The following is a 23,456-nucleotide window of genomic DNA, read 5'->3' on the forward strand; positions in this document are numbered from 1 at the left end:
ACTGAAGATGTGACAGACGATACACACTAAAAATGGGCCCTCTGCTCTCCATGCAACAAAGTCATCACATGCAAATCTGATCTTCACCGACCTTCCCCACTGTAATTATTACATTACCCATTTGGTGGATCTACCACAAACTCCTCCATTATTCAAAATGCGGACTCAAAAACATAACTAATAAAAATTTGATAAAAGGTTTTGAGCTCCGCCGACTGGCGGGAATGACAACAAACGGATAATACCCCACACCTCTGCTGGTGTGACGCTTTTTGTTCCTTAAGTCAGTTGAGGTTTGCGCACACGCCTTTTTTGAGCCAAGTGTTTCAAGCTCATTAAATAAATAACGCCCATATTACCCAAATCGCTTCATTTTCTGTTATTCAATCCAAGGCACGTTACAAGCATTGAGCTCACTCTTTTTTCCGGTAGTAATGGCTTCCAAAATGGTGGTCTGCAGAGATTTTCCGGCCCCGGTTTTTAGAAACTGTATTTAACACAATCAAGGGCAGTTTTAACTTGAATCTGGGAGCTTTCTTGAGGATTTTTGAAGCTATGGCGAGCATGGCGGAGCCCAATCGGAAGAGTGATGTTCCACCGCCGATTATTGGAAAAGCAGGGCGATATACAGTTTTTATCAGCTCCCCTCCAATGGTTTCTCCCAGGTCTTCTCCAAAGCCCTCTCCAAAGTTCTCTCCAAAACCATCTTCAAAACTCTCTCCAAAACCCTCGCCTAAACCTTCGAAGAATGTGGACGTCGAAGCCCAGGCTTCTCCCACAACTACTCAGTCGCAGCAATCCAAAATCCCGCAGATGTTACCGGATTCCTTTTACACCAAGGTTTCTGATACAATTAACAAAATCCAAAATGGTATGCTGTTTTAGATCTTGGCATTTTTATAAATATTTGAAGTATATTGCTATTTAATTGTTCTGGCTTAGTACGACTAACTTTAATGTTGGTGTAGTCCCAGTTTAACTCACATTGATAGGATCTGTAGACATGGGTCACGCTACAATGTGTGCCATAATGTATATACCAAATCTTTGGAAGGGGATTATTGGGTAACCCTAAAATGCACTCCTTTGATGGAGAAATGGGTTGTCTTACCACAAAGTAGTTGTACCATAATGTGCACCATAATCGTCACATGACAACCTTATTGCTTCATTACATTCGCGTTACACCAAAATGTACAGCATATTTATTAAACACCCTGTCACATCTCTACTAGAGTTATGTTTGTTACAAGAATGCAGAGAATATATCTTTGAGGATAGTGTTCCCAATCGCTACCGGATCAGAATTCTTTGGACATTTTGAAATCTTAATTTAGTTTGTGTTTTTGAAAATTGCAGTGTTTTGTGTGGTGGGTTATTACACTGCAAATTGAGTGTTCATCGTAACCAGAATACCACAACTTTGTTGCATCTCCGCTGGAGTTATGCGTCATTTTATCACAGCACAGAGGATTTGACTCTGCGATCCTCTTATTCCCCATTTTTCTTAACTTGAATCCTTTGTTCTTTAAAAATATCTTAATTTAGCCTTGTTTTTTCCAAAATTAGATTAATTTGTGTAGTGGGTCACTGTACCAAAGCCTCATTTTGTGTTTTCTGATCTTATCATGGCGGAGGGCTTTTGATCCACAATCATGTACGTATAAAATCCTTTGGATCATATGAATTTAGAGTTTTGTGTAGTGGTTCAATGCTAGGAATGGATTCACAAGCGAATTGTTGAGTACTTTCTCTTTGCTGTCTGAATATGATCTTGTCCGAGTTTATTGTTGAGTGTGGATATTTTGTTTTTCTTGAGAGGTTGATTCTATTCCGGGGATTTGTGTGGTGTTCAGTTTATTATTGTAGTGCTTTATAGGTTAATATGGATTAGGATACTAATTGTAAGTGGTTATTGTGCAGCATACACAAGAGTGGACGAGGTTCTGGCAGATTGGTTTGGACTAAATCAATCCAAGTATCAGTGGGCTCTGAATGAATATCTAGAAAGGAAAGAAATGGTATAAAAATCATTTGCATTTGTTCTTTCTTTAGTTTTTTGGCAATTCTAGTTAGCTTGTTGCAATGTTTCAAATAAGTCAGCTCCTGTTTCTTTTTTTGTTCTGGATAGATTTTTCGTGTTAAATGAACGTAAGTGTCCAATAGTTGCTATAATATATGGTTGTTGCCAGTTAAATTTTATTAGATCTACTGTTGCTACTCGAAAACATTGTAACACTACTGAACTTCAAAGTTGTGGATCTTTGCTTTTTCTGCATTGATAGGCTACTTAACGGTTTTAATATAATGGAGCCTGTCTAATGCTAATATCAAGCTTTGAAGAATATTTGTGGGCGGTGGAAAATGATATTATATGATATGTGGTTGTGCAATTCCAAATGTTTAGTGCTATCAGATTAGAATCCGTGTTCTCATAAGCCAGCAGCTGATCGATATTGCACTTGAGAATGGTTTTAGCAAAGGACTGTTCTTATTACTTAATTTATAATTAGTATTAGTAAAATATGAATATTGCTTTTAAATGATTCCAACTTTGCTTTTGATGTTTTTGTAGGTTTAGGGGTTTCCTAGGCTTCCTCTACTTGAGTGGCAGTACCTTTAACAGTGCTTGTATTTGACAGTTGACACTCTATATATCTGTATTTGAATTTTGAACAATGAGTCATATCTCCTGCCCAGAGTATAAAATTTTTGGACATGTTATATCTTCTTTCGAATAAATATTTTTTTCAACAGTGTTTGTATTTGGCACATGATATAATGATTTACTATATTTGCATCCTTTAAAACTTCTTAAATACTATTTTTTTTTAAAAGATGTTATCACACAGGAAAATCAAACATTTAATTGTCAAAAGTAAATACTTCTTGGTCACTTATTCACGTATTTAAATTTTTAATCTACTATATTTATATCCAGTGCGGTCCAGTAGCTGGTAAGAATATGGACTGCATGCAGTGAGATATGGATAGGAATAGTTATATTATGTGTTGATTGTTTGTTGTCACGACAAATTCTACCTGTTGGTTTTATGGCCACTAGTTGTTTTACTGGGATCTTCTTTCAATCTGTGAAATTGGACTTAAAATGCCACTTTGATCTCAGAGAGGAAATTATTATGGACAATTAATTTTTTCCATCAAAATTATTCATAGGATTGATGCAAATTATAGTGATCAAAGCATGTGTATGGTTCTCTTCCCACCAATTGCTTTTCCGAGTACCGTTCTTGACATGATTTGGGACTTACCATACCACTTTGAGAATAGAGGAAATATTTCTCTACAGTAGACATTTCTTATCAATTCTATTAATAGGATTTATAGAATTAAAAGGGATCAGACATGCCTCTTAGCAGATTTTACATCATATGTTAAATGATCAGTCATATATTACTGATCAAATTATTTTGGGATCACTTCCTTCCTCATCTCCTTGCTGCCTATTGTATGTGTTTTGGCTCTATAAGCATTTCACTTTCTGTTATGTCAAGTTGTTTGCATTGATGCTTGCTTGATTTCTTTTTTACCAGATGCCATGATGCCTGTGATTGCTATACAAATTAATATATCTGGATTAATAGATGGCATTCACTTTTATGCATGTATGTTGATTGCCTTGCAATGATATCTTCTGCAGGAAACAGAGGATGGGAAACCAAGGGAAGCAGTAGTTAAAGGTCAAGAAATGCAGCAGGTTCCTGAGCAGGTTATGAAGGTGAGTTTCCTTTTTCTTTCTATAGGATTTGTAGTTGTAACTATGAAAGTATTAGTGCATACAAGAAATTTAAGTATTGCAATTCCATTGCTTAGGGGAAATTAATAGCAATCCTTGAAAATATAGCCCGAAAAGTGTGCATGGTGTGGTAAATGGTCTTCAATGGTTCTGGTTCATAGGAATATTATGACTATGCAACATTTCAATACTTAAAAATTTAGGACGTTATTCCAGAGAAGTTTTCCATGTGCAATCTCCTTAAGTTCCAGAGTAGTCTGTCTGATGTGTCTGGGGAGCTATTTCTTGTATTAGTCCTCAATCATATATCAACATAAGTAATATGCATGTTTATCTAGTCATTGGGTTTGGATGGTAGTCTGGAGTTCTTTGTAAATTTCTAGCTGCTGGTTGCATACCTGCATGATTTTTAGGGTGACAATATTTATAGACTCTTGTTGCTGTATTTGTTGAGATTGCAAGCATAAAGTTGGGGAATTTGAAAGTGTTATCATGCCATGGAAAGACAAATTTTGTTATGTAAACTATGTGTCAGATAAAAACATTTATGATACAAATGTGTTATAGGCATTGAATGCTGGAGTGAGCCCCACATGAATGTAAAGAACCAAAGATTTATCTTCATCATGATCATTTTAAGAACTAATTCGAGAATTAGAATTCATTAAATCTGGCTAAGTCAAATAGTATCTGGTTGTTAAATTCAAAGGATTAATAATTTATTTTGAAGAAAGTTAGAAACCCCCTTTTTGACAAAATTAATCACTAGGTTTGACATTGAATACAATTTTCACTAGTTTAGAGGAAAATCCCTATTATTAAACCTTACATGTTGCTCAAATCTAACTTGTTTTGAAGCAGATCTTTCAGTTAATTAAAAAATAGCAAGTACAGGTACAAGGGTTTACAGTTTCTTTGCTAGCATGAGGCTTAATGCAGTCGATACTTGTATGATGTATCAAAAAATGTAGTAATATTTAGCAACTGAGATAGACATTGCTTTCATGGATTCTGGTCTGCAAATTTTTGTTAACTTGGCCAGTGAAGATGAGATCTTGAGAGGAATTGGCAGGAACTTTTTAGTTTCAGAGCCCAAGTCTTCCTAAATTGATCTAATGCCTTAGGTTTGAGCCCCTTGGAAATTTGTGTTTAATATGTATACTTGTATATTATGTGCACACAACCCAGTACTGGATGGTTCCTTAAATGCATTGAAAAGAATTTCAGATTTTATTGTAATGTGCCTAAAACTGGAAATCTGACAATACATAAAATAAACCTAAAGTACAAAATGAAGCATCTGAAATACTAGTGTGTAATCTTTATAATCTTTTTTAAATTGCCGAGCTTTGAAATTTCAGCAAATCCTCAACCCAATCTGAAAAAAAATGATATAACTGTGCTACAATTCAAAATGAAATCTATAGGTGGTGCATTAAAATGACAAGATACCATTTTAGGTACAATTTACAATTGCTCTTGGTCAAGAACAGTATCCCTATCGTACTTGATCAAGGACAGTCCTTAGCTCCTCCCCAGTAACATCCAAGTCTAAAACACATTTGATTTACAGTTTAAAGGTCTTTATTTATTCTGGAATAACCTAAGATTCTTTTTGCCACCTGTAGGGTCAGTATATGCAACTGACATTTCCCTAATGAATACAAAACTAATTGTGACTGACCCACAATTACTAACTAATGTTCAATGATGAATTGATATTTTATTCCTGCAAAATTGACAGTGCCTGTTGGCTGTAGCTCTGCTTGTAGCATAACTGATGATTTAGTAATTTATGTCTGCAATTCTGACACACAACTGTGGGTCTTATAACAGCTGGCAGGTAAATTATATATATGGATTATTTCATTACTGCTGCCGCAGGACTGTCACATGTCTGCATTTTTTATTTATTTTCACAATATAGGAATGCCAATGTAAAACAAAAATAAGTCTTAAATTAATCTTGTTATCCAGCATGCTGATGCACTTTTATCAAAACAATTATTAGTTTTTTAAATGCAATATGCAATATGCAATGCTTCTATTTTTCATTAATAATTATTTTGGTAAAAAGTGATTCCAGAATTCTAGATAGACATTTTCTCTAACCCAAGGTACATAACTGCCCCCCTCTCCTTGAATAGTTTTTCCTTTCAGGATGTTAAATGGTAGATTTTCTAATGGAGAATACGAGTGAAGACTACTTTATTTCTGTATTTACTGCTAAAATTGTATGGGTCACTTGGAAGTTAAAACTAATGATAACAGAAATCGTTCATTTTAATGAAGCAAATACAAGTGAACACTAATTTATTATGGTTTGGAGTTCATCATTTTGAGTATCATTTCAACATCGTTTTTTCTATTATGATTAGTTCAGTGCAATTGAACAACACCTGGATATCATTTGGGAAGTTGCTGATGTTTTAGGTATATAAGATGAATCTGAATATCGTATGGGAAGTTGCTGATGTTTTATGTAGGTGAATCAGGGTATTATGGTCTTTTGATTTTTGTCTCTTGAACTTGCTTGGTTGGACTTATTGTACTTATCAATTAAATTGAAGCAGTATTAAGAGCTAAGCTGCTTTTTGAATGCAGAACATGCCTTTTTTAAGTAAAAATTTTCTTGATATTGTTTACATATATTGACTTTGCAGAGGGAGGACCAGTCATCTCCTTGAAGCTTATGGATTTTTGCACTGCTGAAAAGATTTCAGTATCTGTATATTTACCTGAAGCTCTTTGTATGCTATTATTTTGTGACTGAAAAACATACAACGATAAATGTACATCCAAGGCTGTTTATCCAAGCAAGTAAATTCTAGCTACTTGAATGAAGTGCATTCTCTGTGCTGCATGCTATATTGCTCTGTTGTTTTTCTATGCAACATCTGAGAAAGCCTGGGGATGAAGGTTTTCAAACTTTGTACAAGCAAGAGTCTCACTTGTATGAGAGATGGTCCACAAGGATTATACATAGCATTATCTAGGTACCTTTTTCAGTAATTTCATATCAGACTAATAGCTGCAGAAACAGTCCAATTGTTTGATAGGCTGTGTCATGGCCAAGATTATTGTCATTTGTAAGCATCTCAGAACGATTGAAGCCCATGTATTCAGCCACTAGAAGTCTTGGGAAAAATGTAATTCTGAAGCTACTCTCTCAGACTATGAACATCATTATGGGTAATCAAAGTTTTTGGATTGTTTGACAGATACTGCTCTGTTCTGTTTATGTGGATATAACTTTTCTGAGCTGTTAATTTTAAATGAGCCATTTTTGTGATCGTATTTCTTTATGTACATTGAAATGAATGTTAGTAATTGGTAAACTAGCTTAACCCTTAAGAGGGCCCTTAAGAGGGTATATTTGTCATCAATCTGTAAGACCTGAAGAGGGCCGTGCGTGCCACTTAAAGAACTTGATTTCAAGAAGAGCATCATTTTGACCATTTAAGGCTATTAGAAAACCTGGTACTTCAATGTATACATCCTGAAAGAAATTCCGAGGGCTCTACTGCAGAGAATTTTGGGGTATTTGAGCGACAATCCACTAGTTTGGGTTTGGTTCTGGGATTGTATACTTACGATTCAATCATGAAGGACAATTACAAACGGAGAGGAGCTATATTAATGGTGAGGGCAAGATTCTGTTTCTTTGTCATCGTATCAAATGTTCAGTGTACCGAAGCTAGACAAAATCCAAGGTATCGCTTGAATTTGGATGCTAAAAAGAAAAATAGAACAGCTTGGATGCCAGTAAAGGTAAAATAGGACTGGAGAGATTCATGCTACAGCTTTGCTTCATGTTGAAAGACACGGGTTTTTTCCTATGCCCGAAAGTTTCCAAGATGGGGGCAAAGGGGAGGGATGTGATTTTAGGATAGGTTTTTTGGGAGGCTAGGATGGCAGGGAATGACTATTAAATTAAAAGTACAGCAGGGATAGAAATGAATAGGGAAAACTTAGAAAATATAAATAAATGTTAAATATACATACGGGTACACTGATGAGGCATTTATCATTCATATTATAAAAACTTCAAATCATAACAGTTGATTTGAACAGACAAAATTAAATAGCTTTCATTGTCAATGTTCATATATATTATAGGAAAGATATACAATAAAATGTCCAGAAGGCTGCAAGTTCCAACTACAAAAAGACATAATAAAAAAATGTATAGCTGTTTTAGATCAACATCTAGTAATATTGCAATTTTGACTCCCACACAAATGGGATGAACCATCCTCGTGAAAAGGTGATTTTCTCGCATCTATTGTTCTACACATGGATTTGATATTGGTGCCCTAAATTGATGATATCAGTAACATGAAAAATGCCATCGATGGCAAGAGCATTTGAATTTTTTTAAATCTAAATTGGCTACAAAATTTGTTTTTCTGGATAATGTTTATTTGTTGTAGAAAATGAACTTACAATTAACCGTCAAACACTGAGGTTTTGCATAACCTTGATGCACTGTATGGGCATGCAATATCACTCGTATTGACTAAGATTTCAATAACATGAGAAGTGTCTTCTAGGTGTAACTCCTACATCAACTATAATAGCCCTAAATTTGATTAAAGGATTCCATACCCCCAACAGTACCATGAAGCTTTGTGACAACATCAATTATATAAGGATTAAGAAATCAAACTCTTAAAACTACCTCCCGATGTGTTCTATACTTATCATATGAAAAATAAGGTATATATTCACATTAGATGCTGAAGGTTGATGGTTAACCTTCTATAACCTAAATAATTCTCGGTGTAAAGGTGAAAAATTCATATAATCTAAATAATTCTTGTTGTAAAGTTGAAAAATTCGTACCTTGTATTTTTATTAATTCACTTTGACCTATATGAGAGTGTGCAAAAGTGATTTCTTGAGCTTTATACCCAAACATTCTAAGGGCTTTAAGCGTGGATTCCAAACTTAACTGACGACTCCTTTAGTTGGCTTCAAGTAGGAATTCCAACTTAACTCCCAAAATCAATTGCTTTTGGTGGATTAGCACTCATCAAAATTTCTTACTATTGATAAACTCAATAATAGATGCTCTTTATGTTATGAGGCCACTAAAAGCATTGAGCATGTTTTTGTTTCATTGTCCTTGTGCTTGGGATCTTTAGTTTGCAATTTTTTTCTAACCTTTCAGTTTGTTGGGTCATCCCTAGTAACATGTGTATGCCATAAATGTGGTATCAACCTGCAAGAGGGGAAAACATCTCAAACATACACATGAAACATTGCATTAGAGTTAAAAATCACAAAACAAGTTAGTAAACCAAAAATTCTCAAAATCGTTTCGTGCTCCTCTATCCCTAAAGATCTTCAAGATTCAAGGTGGCCTTCACTTGGAAAAGCACTTGATCTCTTAGATGACAACTTAGAGAACGGGATTTTGATGATGATTCTAGGATCAAAATGGATGCAACTGAGATCTTAGTGAATGGTGAGATGATGGATGAAAACTAAGGATGCAAGATGCAAAACTAGATATGATCAAGAAGATGAAGATAAGATGAAGCTATGTTAATTCCAAATTGAAGATTAAGATGAACTAAGTAAACTAGATGAAGATGAAAACTAAGTAATTGATATGAAATTAAGCTAACTAAAATGACCTAAAGCATGATACAAATGCTAAGTGCTATAATGTTAATGCTTGAAGACTTGGATGTTTGAAGGTGACCAATGAGCTCCTATGATAACCTACAAAAGACTATAATTTTGATGCACAAGATTGAGATTTTTGAATTGAAGAAATGAGCTCTATTTATAGGCAAAATAGAGAAATGGATGGGTGAGATTGAGTAATCTCAACAAGGGCTAGGATTGAAAGTTATCAATCCATGGGAGAGATACAATCTAATCCCAAGTTAACAAATGTCACCTTGAGAGGGTTTGAGAGGATGCTAAACAAGCATTAGATGCTAAGCAAGCAATTAGGGATAACCTTAAAGAGTGACATCATTGGATAATGTCATTAACCATGGAGGCATGCTATTACCCAAGAGATAAACTCTTGTGCAACATGAAAAAATGGTTAAAGGGACAACCATCATGGCTAAGGGGTGTGGGTTTGTAAGAGGCATTAAATGCCTTTTGAAGACTTTGGAGGCTAACTTGCTCAAAGAGGAAAACCACTAGTGGTTTATGTAAGAGTCTTACATGTTTGGAAGACTCAACAAGTTATCTTGTTGAAATAGATAAAGTCTTAAATGCATTTTGAAGGCTTTCTTCCAAATTTGGAGAAGTGACTCCCCCAAATTTAGGGAAACAACATGATTAGGAGATTAGACATTATTAGGATGGGATTAGGAGGTTTCTAGAGGGATGATTATGGAGGCAAGTGGGAGATGTAGGAGAATGCAAGTGGGTGAGGAAAATAGGTATTTTAGCAAATTAAAATGATTTAATATAGCCAAAAAAGTTGCAACTTGCATTTGTAGGATTTTGCAAGTGGGGGGACTATTCACAAATATATAATGATTTATTTATTTGCAAAGGGGATTTTCAATTAAATGTGAATTTAATTAAAAGGGGGAAAAGGGATTTTAATCAAATAAATAAGATTTATTTAATCAAATGGCTAAGGATACTTAATCAAACTTTAGTTTAATGGATAGGTTAGGCAAAAAGAAGGAGATTTAATCAAATCTTTAATTTAATTAAAAGATCAATTAGAAGAATAGGGATATTAATTAAATCTTAATTTAATTAATTGGAAGAATTAGGGATAATTAAATGAATAAAATTCACTTAATTCATTGTGCAACTTTTAGGTGTCTACATTTTGCCCCTCTTTGAGTCAATGTGTGACCACATGTTGATTCAAAGAAAAATGCTCAATTTGTCGTCAAAATTTTTCGATATGATGCTATCGCCAAAATTGTCGATATGATTCCCTGGATATGAAAAATTGATTTCGATATAATACACTAATGTGATTTGATTGGTCGATATGAAGCTGATATGAGTCTGATATGGAGATTCAATATGATGATGATGATGTCCCCTTGGGCGATAAATTGAGAAAAAATGCGGTTTTCGAGAGAGTAATGCGAAGCACGACGATTTTTGAATTTTTAGCAATGCTTAATTTTATTTTATTTTTTTAAATTTTATTGCCTGATAAATTTTATTAAAAAATGAGATTTGAAAAAAAAATGGGGTTAGGACTGTGGGGATAGCACGTACATGCCCCACACGTCCACCGAGGCATCACAACTGCCTGTGTTAGCATGGGCTATATAAGCCTCCAAGGGCCCATTTCCACCTCATTTGTGCACTTGTCAGTTGAGAATTGGAGCTCTGGAGTGGAGAGGAGAAATGGCACTCCCCTACCATCTTCATCGTTTTGAGCGAGTTCACGATTTCAGAGGCCATCGAAGTACAACCCATCGGTGAGTTCGATTTGCTAACCCTTGTGAATTTTTAGCTTGGATTTTAATCGATTTTGGTAGATTTTTGAAAATTTTTAGCGCTAGGGTTTACGTTTTCCGCATTTTTTATTTTTGAATCTTTTAGTGCATTTGGTTTTTCTTTTCGCGCATTCAAATTTTCTTTTCTTGCATATGATTAATGTCATAGCACATATGATTAGGATTTTAGCGCATATGAAGTTTATTGTAGCGCATATGATGAACAGTTTAGCACATATGATTGATAAAATAGCGCATTTGATGGATAAACTAGCGCATTTGATGTTATGATGTCTGTTTTAGCACATATGAAATAGCGCGCCATTTTATGAATTTTAAGAAATTTTCAACATGTGTAATTTTGATTTTAAGGTTTGTTATGAAGTTTTTACACCCTGTCGATGTGTCAGTTTGTGTTGATGTGATGTTGATTTGTTGTTTTTTGTGTCGCGGGCTGGCATGAGTCGGTTGTCGATGAGTTAGTTCGATATGGTTCAAATTTTTGGAATGGATCAAGTCGGTCAAAGTCGATATGTTTCAAGGTTGATATGGGTCACTTTTTGATATGGTCAATTTTCGACATGGGTTTGTTTTCGATATGGGTCAATGTCGTTATGGGTCAATTTTCGATACGGGTCTATTTTCAATATGGGTCAAAGTTGATATGGTGCTTGGTCGGTATGAGTCAAATTTCGATATGGGTCAAATTTGATATGGGTCCTGTTAATGCATGGTAGCTTATGCAAGATAAGATCTTCCTAACCTTCCTTGTTCTGTTATTTATCTACATGCTTCATGTCTGATTTATATTGCATATGATTATCGGATTGTACAAACATTGCTTATCATTATGCTCTCGGGCTAACAACCTGATAGCATATTAATGTCAATTGTTAATTGGCATTAATATGCTATCGGGGTATTAACCCAATAGCATATTAAATGCTATAAGTTATCGGGTTAAATTTGCCGATACATACTTGCTATCGGATGCATAAACATTGGCACTGATTCACATCTGTTATCGGGCTTAATTATATCGAGCATATTTGTTATCGGGTTTAATGAATACACCGCTTCATTTGGCATTAACATTGGTTAACAAATGCACCGGTTGGATTATATTCATCGTGCACTTTGAATCATCGGTGTTTATATGAACCGATTCATTAAATTGATCAGTCATTATATTATGATATTACAATATGCTATCGGGGGTTTTTGAACCGATAATCAGCATTGTGTTAATGGTATAATTGTAAAGGCACCGATCAATGGGTGCATTGATCGGTCATGCCTAAAAGGCATGACCGGTCAATACACCAATTGACCGGTTGCCTAAATGATATATATGCCAATTGAATTCATTTGGAGAAGACATAGAAAATATTAAATGATCTCTCTCCTTCAGAGCTGCAGATAAAAATCAGAATTATTAGACATTGACATAATTCCTCATATCCGTATATAGCATTCATAGTTCATAACTTGTTCTTTAATTAAAATTGAAATAACTTTACAGGTCCTGGTCGGTATGAGTCAAATTTTGATATGGGTCCTGGTTCTATATGGGTCGCTTATCGATACCGGTCTTGATTTCGATATGGGTCAAAATCGATACGATGTTTGTTTTCGATATGATACCTGGTCTTGGATATGGATCTTGTTGTCGATATGTAACTTGGTTTGCCGATATAGGTCTTGATTTGCGATATGATGCTTGGTTTTCGATATGGGTCTTGATTTATACGGGACTTGTTTTGGTTTTCGATATGGGATTGATTGATTGATTCTTGATATGAAGCTTGATTTCGATATGGTTTTTGTTTGATTGATAGGATAGTCCTTGTGTGATGTTGTGACTGTCATCACTTGATAGATGCCCCTGTTATTTGATTGTTGATTGCTTAGGATAGATAAAATTGATATAATACCCCCTTGTTGATATAGGTCCATTGAGGGGTTCTTCAATTTTAGAAGAAATACCCGAAGACTTTGTTGATGAGAGATTGTTTCACTATCGATGATTTAGCAGTTATAGAGGCCTGTGGTTTGAGACACTTGCTAGAGATGCCTTCCTATCGGAAGAATATGGGTCTACTCACTATGTTGGCCAAGAGGTGGCACAACGAGCATAACACCTTTCATTTACCGACGGGTGAGATTACAGTGACACCTGAGGACGTCTATCAGTTCTTTAGATTTCGACTACATGAGAGCTGGTCATGTATGATGTTGAGGAGGTTGGCGAGACAGATGCTCTGCGAGAGGTGTCTGGCAATCCTCATATTGCAGGTTACTCAGTGGTTTGGCAGGACATGATAGATAGCTATGCCCAACTCCCTTCAGTATTGACAGGCTTGATCGATAGCTTCTTGATTCCTAACAAGAGGGCTTATAGATTGTCAGTTGGATTGGGTCGGGTTCTACGACAGATGGTGCAGCTGCGCACACGATATGCTTGGGGTCAGGTTCTACTACAGATTTGGGCATGGGAGCATATAGCAGTGACTTGTTCAATTGGGGATAGATTCAGACCAACAAGAGCACCCTATGTGATGATGTATGGCCAGGTCACTTCCCATCCCATGCTCAGGAAGTTGGAGTATTGGAGGCGGGCCTTAGATGATATGGATATAATAGTGTTGAGGCCGTATCGACTTTGTGAGCCTTGGCCCGAGGATGGATTTGAGGTGCCATATTTATTTTTGAGCAGTTTTTTGTTGGGTAGGACCCCCTATGTTGTAGAGCGGTTCATTCTTCCTCGGGTATATCAGCAATTTGGTCGTGTGCAACCTATGCCGCAAGGGATGACTGTGTATGCTAGGGTACACAAGGAGAGGAAAGATTGGGGGCCGACACTGGATTTTTCCATAGCCTGGGCTGAGTTCTACTCCTTGCCCTTTTGTGTATGGAACATGCAGGTGGATGTGTCTGATGCGGGCATGACAACTGAGTATGCTCAGTAATTTATAACACACAAGTTCCCATGACTTATAGGGCTAGGAGAGCCTATTCTTGTACTTGAGGAGGTCGATGATGATGATGATCAAGGCCAAGGTGGAGGTTGCCGAGGTGGCGGGTGAGGACAAGGGAGAGGAAGGAGGGGTGGGAGAGGAGGTAGAGGTGGTGTGATTAGTCACGACTGGGGAGTGGGTGGTGGCGGGGGTGCAGGAGGAGATGAGGGAGAGATAGGAGGGGTGGTGGGAAGGATGTGAGGGGGAGAGGAGGTGGGTGGAGGAGACAGTTGGGACGAGGAGGGCTAGTGCGGGACGAGGATGCTGCTGCGATGGAGGCCGAGGAGAGCTTAGGTGATGATGGATTTGAGGGGGAGACTGATGATTCTGTGGATGAGGAGACCAAATCTAAGGATGTTGGTGGAGGAGGAGGCTTTATTGGATTGGGAGGGATGGCAGTTGAGAAGGAGGAGGAGGGGGATGTGCAACCACTTGCTCACCGACGGAGGATAGATACTCCCCACCTGCCCCTTGATAGGTTGGTGGTCAGGATCCGCAACCGTTACAACCACAGATGGTGCATATTAGAGTGCCTGCGCATCAACAACATGCACAATTGGCAGGTTTACAGACCATGCTTTCGAGGATACAGGGTCAACTTACACAAGCTCGGACACAGGTGATAGCTGTAGAGACAGGTGACCACAGTGTCTTTAGAGTGGGACCTGGTCAGAGCCGAGAGGGATAGTTCCATGGCCGAGAGGGATAGTGCTCGACAGGGTTTGCAAGCGGTGCAGGCACAAATTTATCAACTCACAGCTGAGTGGGATACTGAGAGGGATCGTCGGGGCTGGGGAGCTAGTGAAGACCCTACGGTAGATCACCACACATGGAGTGACTAACGAGACTATATGGAGTCTCGTCTATCAGTTTGAGCGAGCCACTTATTACAGGGATTTGTACTTTGCGGTAGTGCCGATAGCTCAGTGGGCTCCTATCTATGCAACCAGTTCACAGTGAGGTGGATCTTGCATAAATGGAGGCAGTGAGGGGGTCATGGGAGCTAGGAGGGATGCCCTTAGCAGCAACATAGGTGTAGGTAGCTTGAGCTCTCGTCCAACAGGTTCTAGAGGTGGTCATGCCGATCCCGCCTCTTGACTGTGATCATAGATGTTGATTTTGTACCCTGATGTATTTATTGATATATACAGACATGATTGCATTTTGATTCTCTCTCTTGATATGGTACATTGTTGTATTTTGATCCCATTGATATGATACGTTGATGTTCTCATTGATATGATATTCATTGATGTTATGATATGATGCTCTGATGATCTCATTGATTATTGATGTTCATTGATTTCCTTGATACTGATGTTGCTTGATTTGATGGACATTGTTATTGATATGATATCCAGGGACTTTAGTCATTTTATTGTTTCACTGATGATTGGCTCTGACTTGTATCATTGATTTTCCTTTGGATCAGCATGTGGTCACACATATGTATGATGATATGATAATATATATGTTTATACATATTATGGATGAAGCTACTTTGATTTCAATGAGCTATATGATATGCCTTTGATCTATATGACTTTTGCTTGGATGATGATGCAGATGATGTGGTGTGTGTGCTTTTTATTTTTATGATCTACATGCTTCTATGATGATTGCAATGTATGCCTAATGGATACTATATGTTTGGAAGGTGATATGCCTATGATGATTGGATATGATGATTGCAGATGCTTATGATTGTGCAAATGTTTCTAACATGTTTTTGTGCTTTGGATAATGCAATCTAGAATGCTAAATGTTTTTGATATGATATGCACTATGCGATAATGAATTGAAACATGAAATGTATCTTTTAAATGAGGTGTATGATGTGAGATGTATCTTGAAAATGAGATGTATGATGTGAGAATTCACCTACATGCATGATTAATATGATGTGCAACCTAAGGCGATTTTAATATGACAATGATAATGAAATGACACTAATGCAAGATTAAAATGATATGCAACCTAATGCAGGATTACGATGATAATGATAATGAAACTAATGCAAGATTAAAATGATATGCAACCTAATGCAAGATTAAGATGATAATGATAATGAAGTGATACTAATGTAGGATTAAAATGAAATGCAACCTAATGCAAGATTAAGATGATAATGATAATGAAACTAATGCAAAATTAAAATGATATGCAACCTAATGCAAGATTAAGATGATTATGATAATGAAATGATACTAATGAAAGATTAAAATGATATGCAACCTAATGCAAGATTAAGATGATAATGATAATGAAACTAATGCATTCTCCTTCCTTTTGTTTTGATCAAAGTGCCAATGCTTCCTTTGTTTTCATCATCGGGCCTTGATTTGTTGAAAGTTGATACAAGAATCATGGTATAATTAAACCACAATGACCTGAGTATAACTTACATGGATTTTGATATTGCAAGATGACACAAGCATCGAGGTATAATTGAACCAAGATGACCTGAGTGTTTCTTGCGTAAAACAGACAAGAGTTAACCTTAGTCCCATACAAATCCAAAATGTCTTGAGTGATATGTTGCCTGATCACGGCGTAAGACAAATTTGCATAGTAGAAGGCTTTATTCCCAAACAGTAGACAAAGAAAACATCACATTGTTTCCTTGCTTCTCTAGTCGTTGAGACATCCATGAGTCACTTAGGAGATATGATAAGAAAAACAACAACAACCATAAGTAAGCATGCATGGTATCTAAAATGTATTCTTGTCAGGTAAAACATCTTGCAAATAGATCTTTTGTTCAATTTAATTCCTTTGATGTCTAGCCTCCTTGCATTATTGTGGTCACTGTTGGTTGTGCTGATCTTTGTTGTTTTGCTACGTGTTTGGTCTGATGTCAAAAACTCTCAAGGCGAAATGCCCCCAGCGAGGTCAGTATTTTTCCCCTTGCCGTTGATACTACTTTGATATGGGATATTTACACTGATCACCAAGCCATGGTGGGATATGAGTCGGATAACTGATTCAGATAATCAAGGATAGTGACTACGCTAAGTATGTCTGGGATAATGCTGCATGTATAAGTGTTATGTGATGGATATTGGCTTAGATAAGATGGAGCCAAAGATATGATGCGAGTATTGATAGATAGAGGGGCTGCTCTCTCATAAATGGCACTTGTTGCCAGGTTTTCACCACTTGTTTTTATTGCACTTTTTGATTGTTTTTTATTTTATTTTTGTATTTTCTTGATTTTTTGATTTTTTTGTGTCACAAGGTGCATGTTTGCCAGGTTTTCACCCTAGTGATGATTTTTGATACTTTTTTATTTTTTTGCTTTTTTTGTGCTTGATTCGTGCATTGGATGACTCAAGTGTACAATTTCTTCAGATGGATGTTGTTGGTTGGCTCGTCAAGTGCATCCCCTTCTGAAGTTGATAAATGATATGATCTTGATCCATAAGCTGATATGATGACAAATGGTCCCAACCAGTTAGGTTCAAATTTCCCTCTTTTCTCGATCTTGTTGATTCTAAGGATTTTCCTTTAGGACTAGGTCACCAACTTTGAAAGCCCTTGGGATGAATTTGTGATTGTAGATTCTTCACATTCATTGTTGATATGCCTTGAGATGATCAAAGGCACGTTGGTGAAGCTCATCTAGCAGCTCGAGCTCTTGCAATCTATTGACTCAATATTCCTCATCTGAAATGAGGCATTTTAATGATACCTAGAGTGCTGGAATCTCTACCTCAATAGGTAGGATAACTTCTGATCCATACACCAATGAGTATGGTGTATCTCTTGTAGGTGTACGGATACTCGTTTTGTAGGCCCAAAGTGCAGGATTAAGCTGGACATGGCAGTCTTTACCAGCATCATTCACTATCTTTTTGAGGATTTTCAAGATTGTCTTGTTTGAGGCCTCTTCTTGGCCATTCCCTTGTGGATAATAAGGTGTTGAAAAGCGATGTTGGATATGGAATTGATCACAAATCTCTTGTCCATACTGATTCTTGAAAGGTCTTCCATTATCGGTGATAATGGAACTAGGGATGTCGTACCAACAGATGAGGTAATTCAGAATGAAGGAAGCTATCTATTTGTCGGTCACTGTAGTCAATGGAACTGCCTCAATCCACTTGGTGAAGTACTCGGTGGCTGTGATGATGAAATTGTGTACATGTGACAAGGAAGGATGAATCTTTCCCACTAGGTCGAGTCCCCATTGATAGAAAGGCCAAGATGTAGTGAATGGTTGCAACTCTTGTGTTGGTGCATGTATAAGGTTACTATGAATTTGACACTTAGGGCATTTCCTAGCAAACTGATAGGACTCTTTTTCCATTGTCGGCCAATAATATCCTATACTTAGTAGTTTCTTAGCAAGAGTAGGACCACTTGAATATGTACCACAAATACATTCGTGAAGCTCATGTAAGGCGGATTCAACTTCATTACGATCGAGGCATCGAAGAAGAGTACCATCAAGAACTCAACGATAAGACTTGGGATTCTGAATTGTCATAGGTTGGGGAAAAGAAATTCTCCACCAAGAATTCATAGCGATTCTGTGTATCTGGAATTTGTAAGAGCGAGGGAATGGTGGCCATTACATCAACAACACTATTGCCTAGCCTTGGAATCTGATCAAATGTGATGTGTACAAAGTACTTTTTAAAATCATCCACCATGCATTTTTAGGGCATCAACTTATAATATTTCGTTTGATAATCATCATTGATCTGATTGATAACTAATTGAGAGTCCCCATATACTTTCAATTATGTGATTTTTCATTCCATGACTACTTTGATGCTTGTCACTAGAGCTTCATACTCGGCGATATTATTGGTGCATGAGAACATCAATCTGTAGGATTGCGAAATTGTGTGTCCTTCTAGAGTGATGAACAAGATGTTGGCACCTGATCCATGTTGTGTATAAGATCCATGAAAGTATAGGGTCCATTGCTTTGGTGCAACGGTGAGCACATTCATATCTGGGAATTCTACCTATAGTGGGTATTTGTCTAGTAGTGGTGCTTCTGCCAATTGATCTTCTATTGCTTGTCCTTTGATAGCTCTCCGTTCTGTATACTGAATGTCAAACTCTCTTAGGATCATGACCCATTTTTCCAACCTCCTTGTGAGAGCAGCTTTGCTGAGTAGATATTTTAGTGGGTCGATCTTTGCCACTAGCTTGATAGTATGAGCTAACATACAGTGTCACAAATTTTGGGAAGCGAACACTTCAACTAAGCAATACTTTTCGATGAAAGTGTAATTGAGTTCATAGTCATTTAGGGTCCTGCTAAAATAATAGATGGCTCTTTCCTTTCCTATTGAATCCTCTTGTGCTAGTAGTGCCCCCAGTGACACTTCTATTGCTGATATGTAGAGGATGAGTGGATTTCCCGCTATTGGTGGTACTAAAACAAGTGGATTCATGAGATATTGCTTCAGCTGATGGAATGATTCTGCACACTTGTTGTCCCATTTGAAAGGTACATTTTTACGAAGTAGATGGTTGAATGGGAGACATTTGTTTGCCAATTGAGCAATGAATCTTCTGATAGATTGTAGCCTGCCTTGAAGAGATCTTAGCTGAATAATGTTCTTTGGAGGTGGAATTTCTATGATATCTTGAACCTTTGCTGGATCCACCTCGATGCCTTTTTCTGATACAATGTAGCCTAAGAGTTTTCTGGATGTGACCCCCAAAACACACTTTTTTAGGATTTAATCTGACATTGAATTGCTCTAGTCGTTGAAAGATTTTATCTAGAATGTCCAGGAATTCTGCTCTTGTGAATGATTTGGCTAGCAAGTCATCTACATAATCCTCCATAAAAGTATGCATCATGTCGTGGAAGATTGTTGTCATTTCTCTCTAATAGGTTGCACCAACATTTTTCAAGCCAAAAGGCATGACGTTCCAACAGTATGTACCCCATGGACATGTGAATGCAGTTTTATCCTGATCCTTTGGGGCTATCTTGATTTGGTTGTAGCCGGAAAAACCAGCCATGAGGGATAACATGGCATGTCCTGTTGTTAGATCAACAATGGTCTCAATGCTTGGTAAAGGAAAGTCATCCAACAAACAAGCCTTGTTGAGATCCCTGAAGTCTATACAAATCCTACATCAAGTAACTTCTTCCGCTCTACTTTGACCAATATGGCGACATGTGGGTTCATCTTCCTTAATTTCTGTTTGACAGGTTTAACTTAGGAGAGATGGACAAGTGATGTATGATGAGATTTGGATATACCCCTGACATGTTTGCATAAGACCAAGCAAAGTTGATTTGCTTTTCCTTGAAAAATTTGACAAAGTCAGGTTTTTTCCTTTTCTGTTAGTGACTCCACCGGATGTATGGTTCTTGTTGTTGCTTCAGTGCCAATATTTATTGATTGAGTTGGCTCAATCAAGTTGGGTGATCATTCTTGGTAATGTTTAGGAAGAGTGTCAAGTCTCTCATCTTTAGGCACCTCAAAGAGGTTTTCACCATCAGATACGTCCTTTGTTTTTACTTTTTTTTTGTGATTTAATACTACCATTATATGGTTTTCACCATTAGATCAATTTTTTATTTTGTTCATTTTGCGACTGAGAGACTTGGAACTCCTCTGATTGCAGATATCATTATGTGGTTCACTGGTGGAGAATGTTTCGAGGTTGACTGAGCAAAGGTATTGAACAATGGCCTCATCGTTTCAGAATATTGGTATATCATTGTGCTCAGGTTCTTCCCAGTCTATAAGGTCAGGATATATGAGAGGTAGGGAGTCATTTGGCGGGTTAAGATCTATTGCCATAAGAGTCATGATAGAGATATTGTCATAACTGTCTGTAGCATGGGTGAGGTCTATAACAGTCTCAAGGTATTTGATGGTACTCTCGTCGATATTGCCTCTTTCATATTGAAGCTGCTTGTTCTCGCTAGTGTCATAGATATGTTGTGGTCTGAATTCAAACAATCTAGATCTTGAGCCTTGTCCCTCATAAGGACTGTATGTATAGGTGTGGATTGTATCCACCTCAATATCCTCTGTGATATCAGAACAAGTGTCCCATTCATTCTCATTGGAATGTATTTCAAAACTGCTATCCAAGGTTACCCCATTGAATCAAACAGGAATGTTGTATGGCGAAAATAACTCACTGATAATATATACAAGTTGGGTGGCTTGTGTTGATTCAGGATCTGTGCTTGTTTGTACTCTTTGTATTTTGTCATACACAGTCTCCCTTCTTTGAGTAGAAATCTCCTCAGGTTGTGGCTTGAATTTAGTTTTATTAGGTGCTTGTACATGATGTACTTTTTTATAAGAAGCCTCCTCTCTTTGGGTAGTGAGTTCTTTTCGCTTCTCATTTTCTTCATGCTCTTGTTATTTTCTTGTCTTTTTTGCTACTTAGTGTAGCACCTCTTGCCACGAGTCTTTGTTATGTGTTACCTTTTCTCTACATCGGGGTTTCTGATGGTGATCTTTTTTTTGCATAGGTTGAATAAGTTGGCCATACCTAAGTCCTGATTTGTCTTTTGCAAGTTGTGAATGGGGTTGCATGGGTTCTAGGATGCCCTCTTGATGCTTTCCAATAGGTCCTTTTCCTTTGCATCCCATGCGTTGCATGATTTTGAACCCATTTCCATACTTTTCCGTGGGAACAACCACTTCTAGGACAACAACTCTTATTTCTTCCTCATCCTTGTATAGCCAACTAAGGATATCCTTGTCTTCTAATTATTCTGTAAGTGTGCTGATTTGGATAAATTTACCATCAAACTTCTTGATGGGTTATGTTGCTTGATGTCTTGATGTGAAAGGTTGTCTGTGATATTTTGGCGAGGTTGGCAATTTTGATAGACATAGGAGTTCAAAAGAGTATTCTCCCATACCTTGGTCCTTTATCTTCATCTTTTGCTCAAAGTCTATTGACAACAACTTGAGTTTTTCTTGATTGTTGGATGATGAGGAAGCTTGGGCCTCCCTGTTGTGTGGAACCAGAACATCTTGTGTTGCCCCCATATCATTGCAGTTCAGAAAGGGGTTAGTGTCTGCTAATATTGAAATCTCTTGTCCGTTGTAGGGGAATTTGAGACATTGATGGTACGTGAAAGGTACCGCTTGCATTTCATGGATCCAAGGACGACCCAAGAGTATGTTGTATGTTAAGTCTATGTCTAAGACTTGTCACATTGTGTCTCATTGCACAGGTCCTACTTGAATGGGTAGTACCATTGTTCCTTTAGATGACCTTTCTTCATCATCATAGGCTTTGATAGTGATCTTCTTTTTAGGATCAATAACTTTCTTGGAGAAGCCCAATGCATGAATAAGCTTTAAGGTATATATATTGAGACCAACTCCTCCATCTATTAGCACTCTTTTCACCTGGTGTTTGTAGACTAGGACTTCGATATGGAGTGGGGTATTGTGTGGATGACTCAAAGAGACGTCATCATGTTCTGAAAAGGATATGTTATGTGGCACCATCATATGTGGCACCATGGCTTGTAACTGATAGATATCTAAATTGTTTGGAACTGTTGTTTCTACAAGAGCTTTCTCCAAGATATCCTTATGCTTTGGTGAAATTTTGAGCAACTCAAGTATTGATATATGAGTGGGTGTCCTTTGTAGTTGATCGAACAAGTTATACTGTGTCTTGGGGATAGTTGTTGCTTTAGATGTGTTCCCCTTCAAGACATATTTTTGAGCCCTCATTGTCACATTTACCGACACATGTTCTTGTTTATTTTTTATCTTTATGACATTTACTTGATTGTCGCATGCCGATATGTGATTTATGACATTTTCGTATATGTGATTGATGCATGCTCCTTTGTTGTTGTTTGATGTTGATGCTCCTTTCTTGTCATAAGTAGGAAGAGAATTTTTTAAAGCCTCATGATCACCATTGGTTTTATGACCATCGACCGTTATGTCTCCCTTGTCTATCATATCTTGAACTAGGTTTTTAAACCTCATGCAATTATTTGTTCTATGCCCCTTGTTTCGATGATACTCACAATAATGAGATATGTTCCACCATGGTGGTTTGACTTGGGGTTCAAAATTGCTTATGACTAGAAATGTGATAATCTTGTTTGCCAATAGTTCTTGAAATGTGGATTCCAGGGTTTGTCCCAATGGTGTATATGTTCCTCGATATGGGGGAGGTGGAGTGTTAGTGTTACCTCCTTGGTTATTGTTGGTCCCCTGATTGTTGTTGTTATTCCCTCGGTAGTCATTGTTTCCTTAGTTGGTAGTG

General features: G+C 37.2%; 1 protein-coding gene across 1 annotated transcript; it reads left to right on the top strand.

Moving 5' to 3' along the window:
- The first annotated feature begins 251 nt into the window (after positions 1 to 251).
- On the top strand, positions 252 to 6,979 carry LOC131069602 (early nodulin-20). The gene is made up of 4 exons (XM_058005129.2): positions 252 to 871; positions 1,924 to 2,021; positions 3,662 to 3,739; positions 6,421 to 6,979. The coding sequence occupies exons 1-4, from the start codon at positions 556 to 558 to the stop codon at positions 6,442 to 6,444; spliced, it is 516 nt and encodes a 171-aa protein (XP_057861112.2). The 5' UTR covers positions 252 to 555; the 3' UTR covers positions 6,445 to 6,979.
- Positions 6,980 to 23,456: the final 16,477 nt, after the last annotated feature.

The sequence above is a fragment of the Cryptomeria japonica genome, chromosome 3 (assembly GCF_030272615.1).
Source record: "Cryptomeria japonica chromosome 3, Sugi_1.0, whole genome shotgun sequence".
Taxonomy (NCBI): Eukaryota; Viridiplantae; Streptophyta; class Pinopsida; order Cupressales; family Cupressaceae; genus Cryptomeria; species Cryptomeria japonica.

Bases quoted from the DNA above. Each gene is read 5' to 3' on its own strand.
- LOC131069602 (XM_058005129.2), top strand. From the start codon at position 556: ATGGCGAGCATGGCGGAGCCCAATCGGAAGAGTGATGTTCCACCGCCG. The intron at 872-1,923 runs GTATGCTGTTTT...GTTATTGTGCAG, and splicing joins AATTAACAAAATCCAAAATG to CATACACAAGAGTGGACGAG. The intron at 2,022-3,661 runs GTATAAAAATCA...TATCTTCTGCAG, and splicing joins ATCTAGAAAGGAAAGAAATG to GAAACAGAGGATGGGAAACC.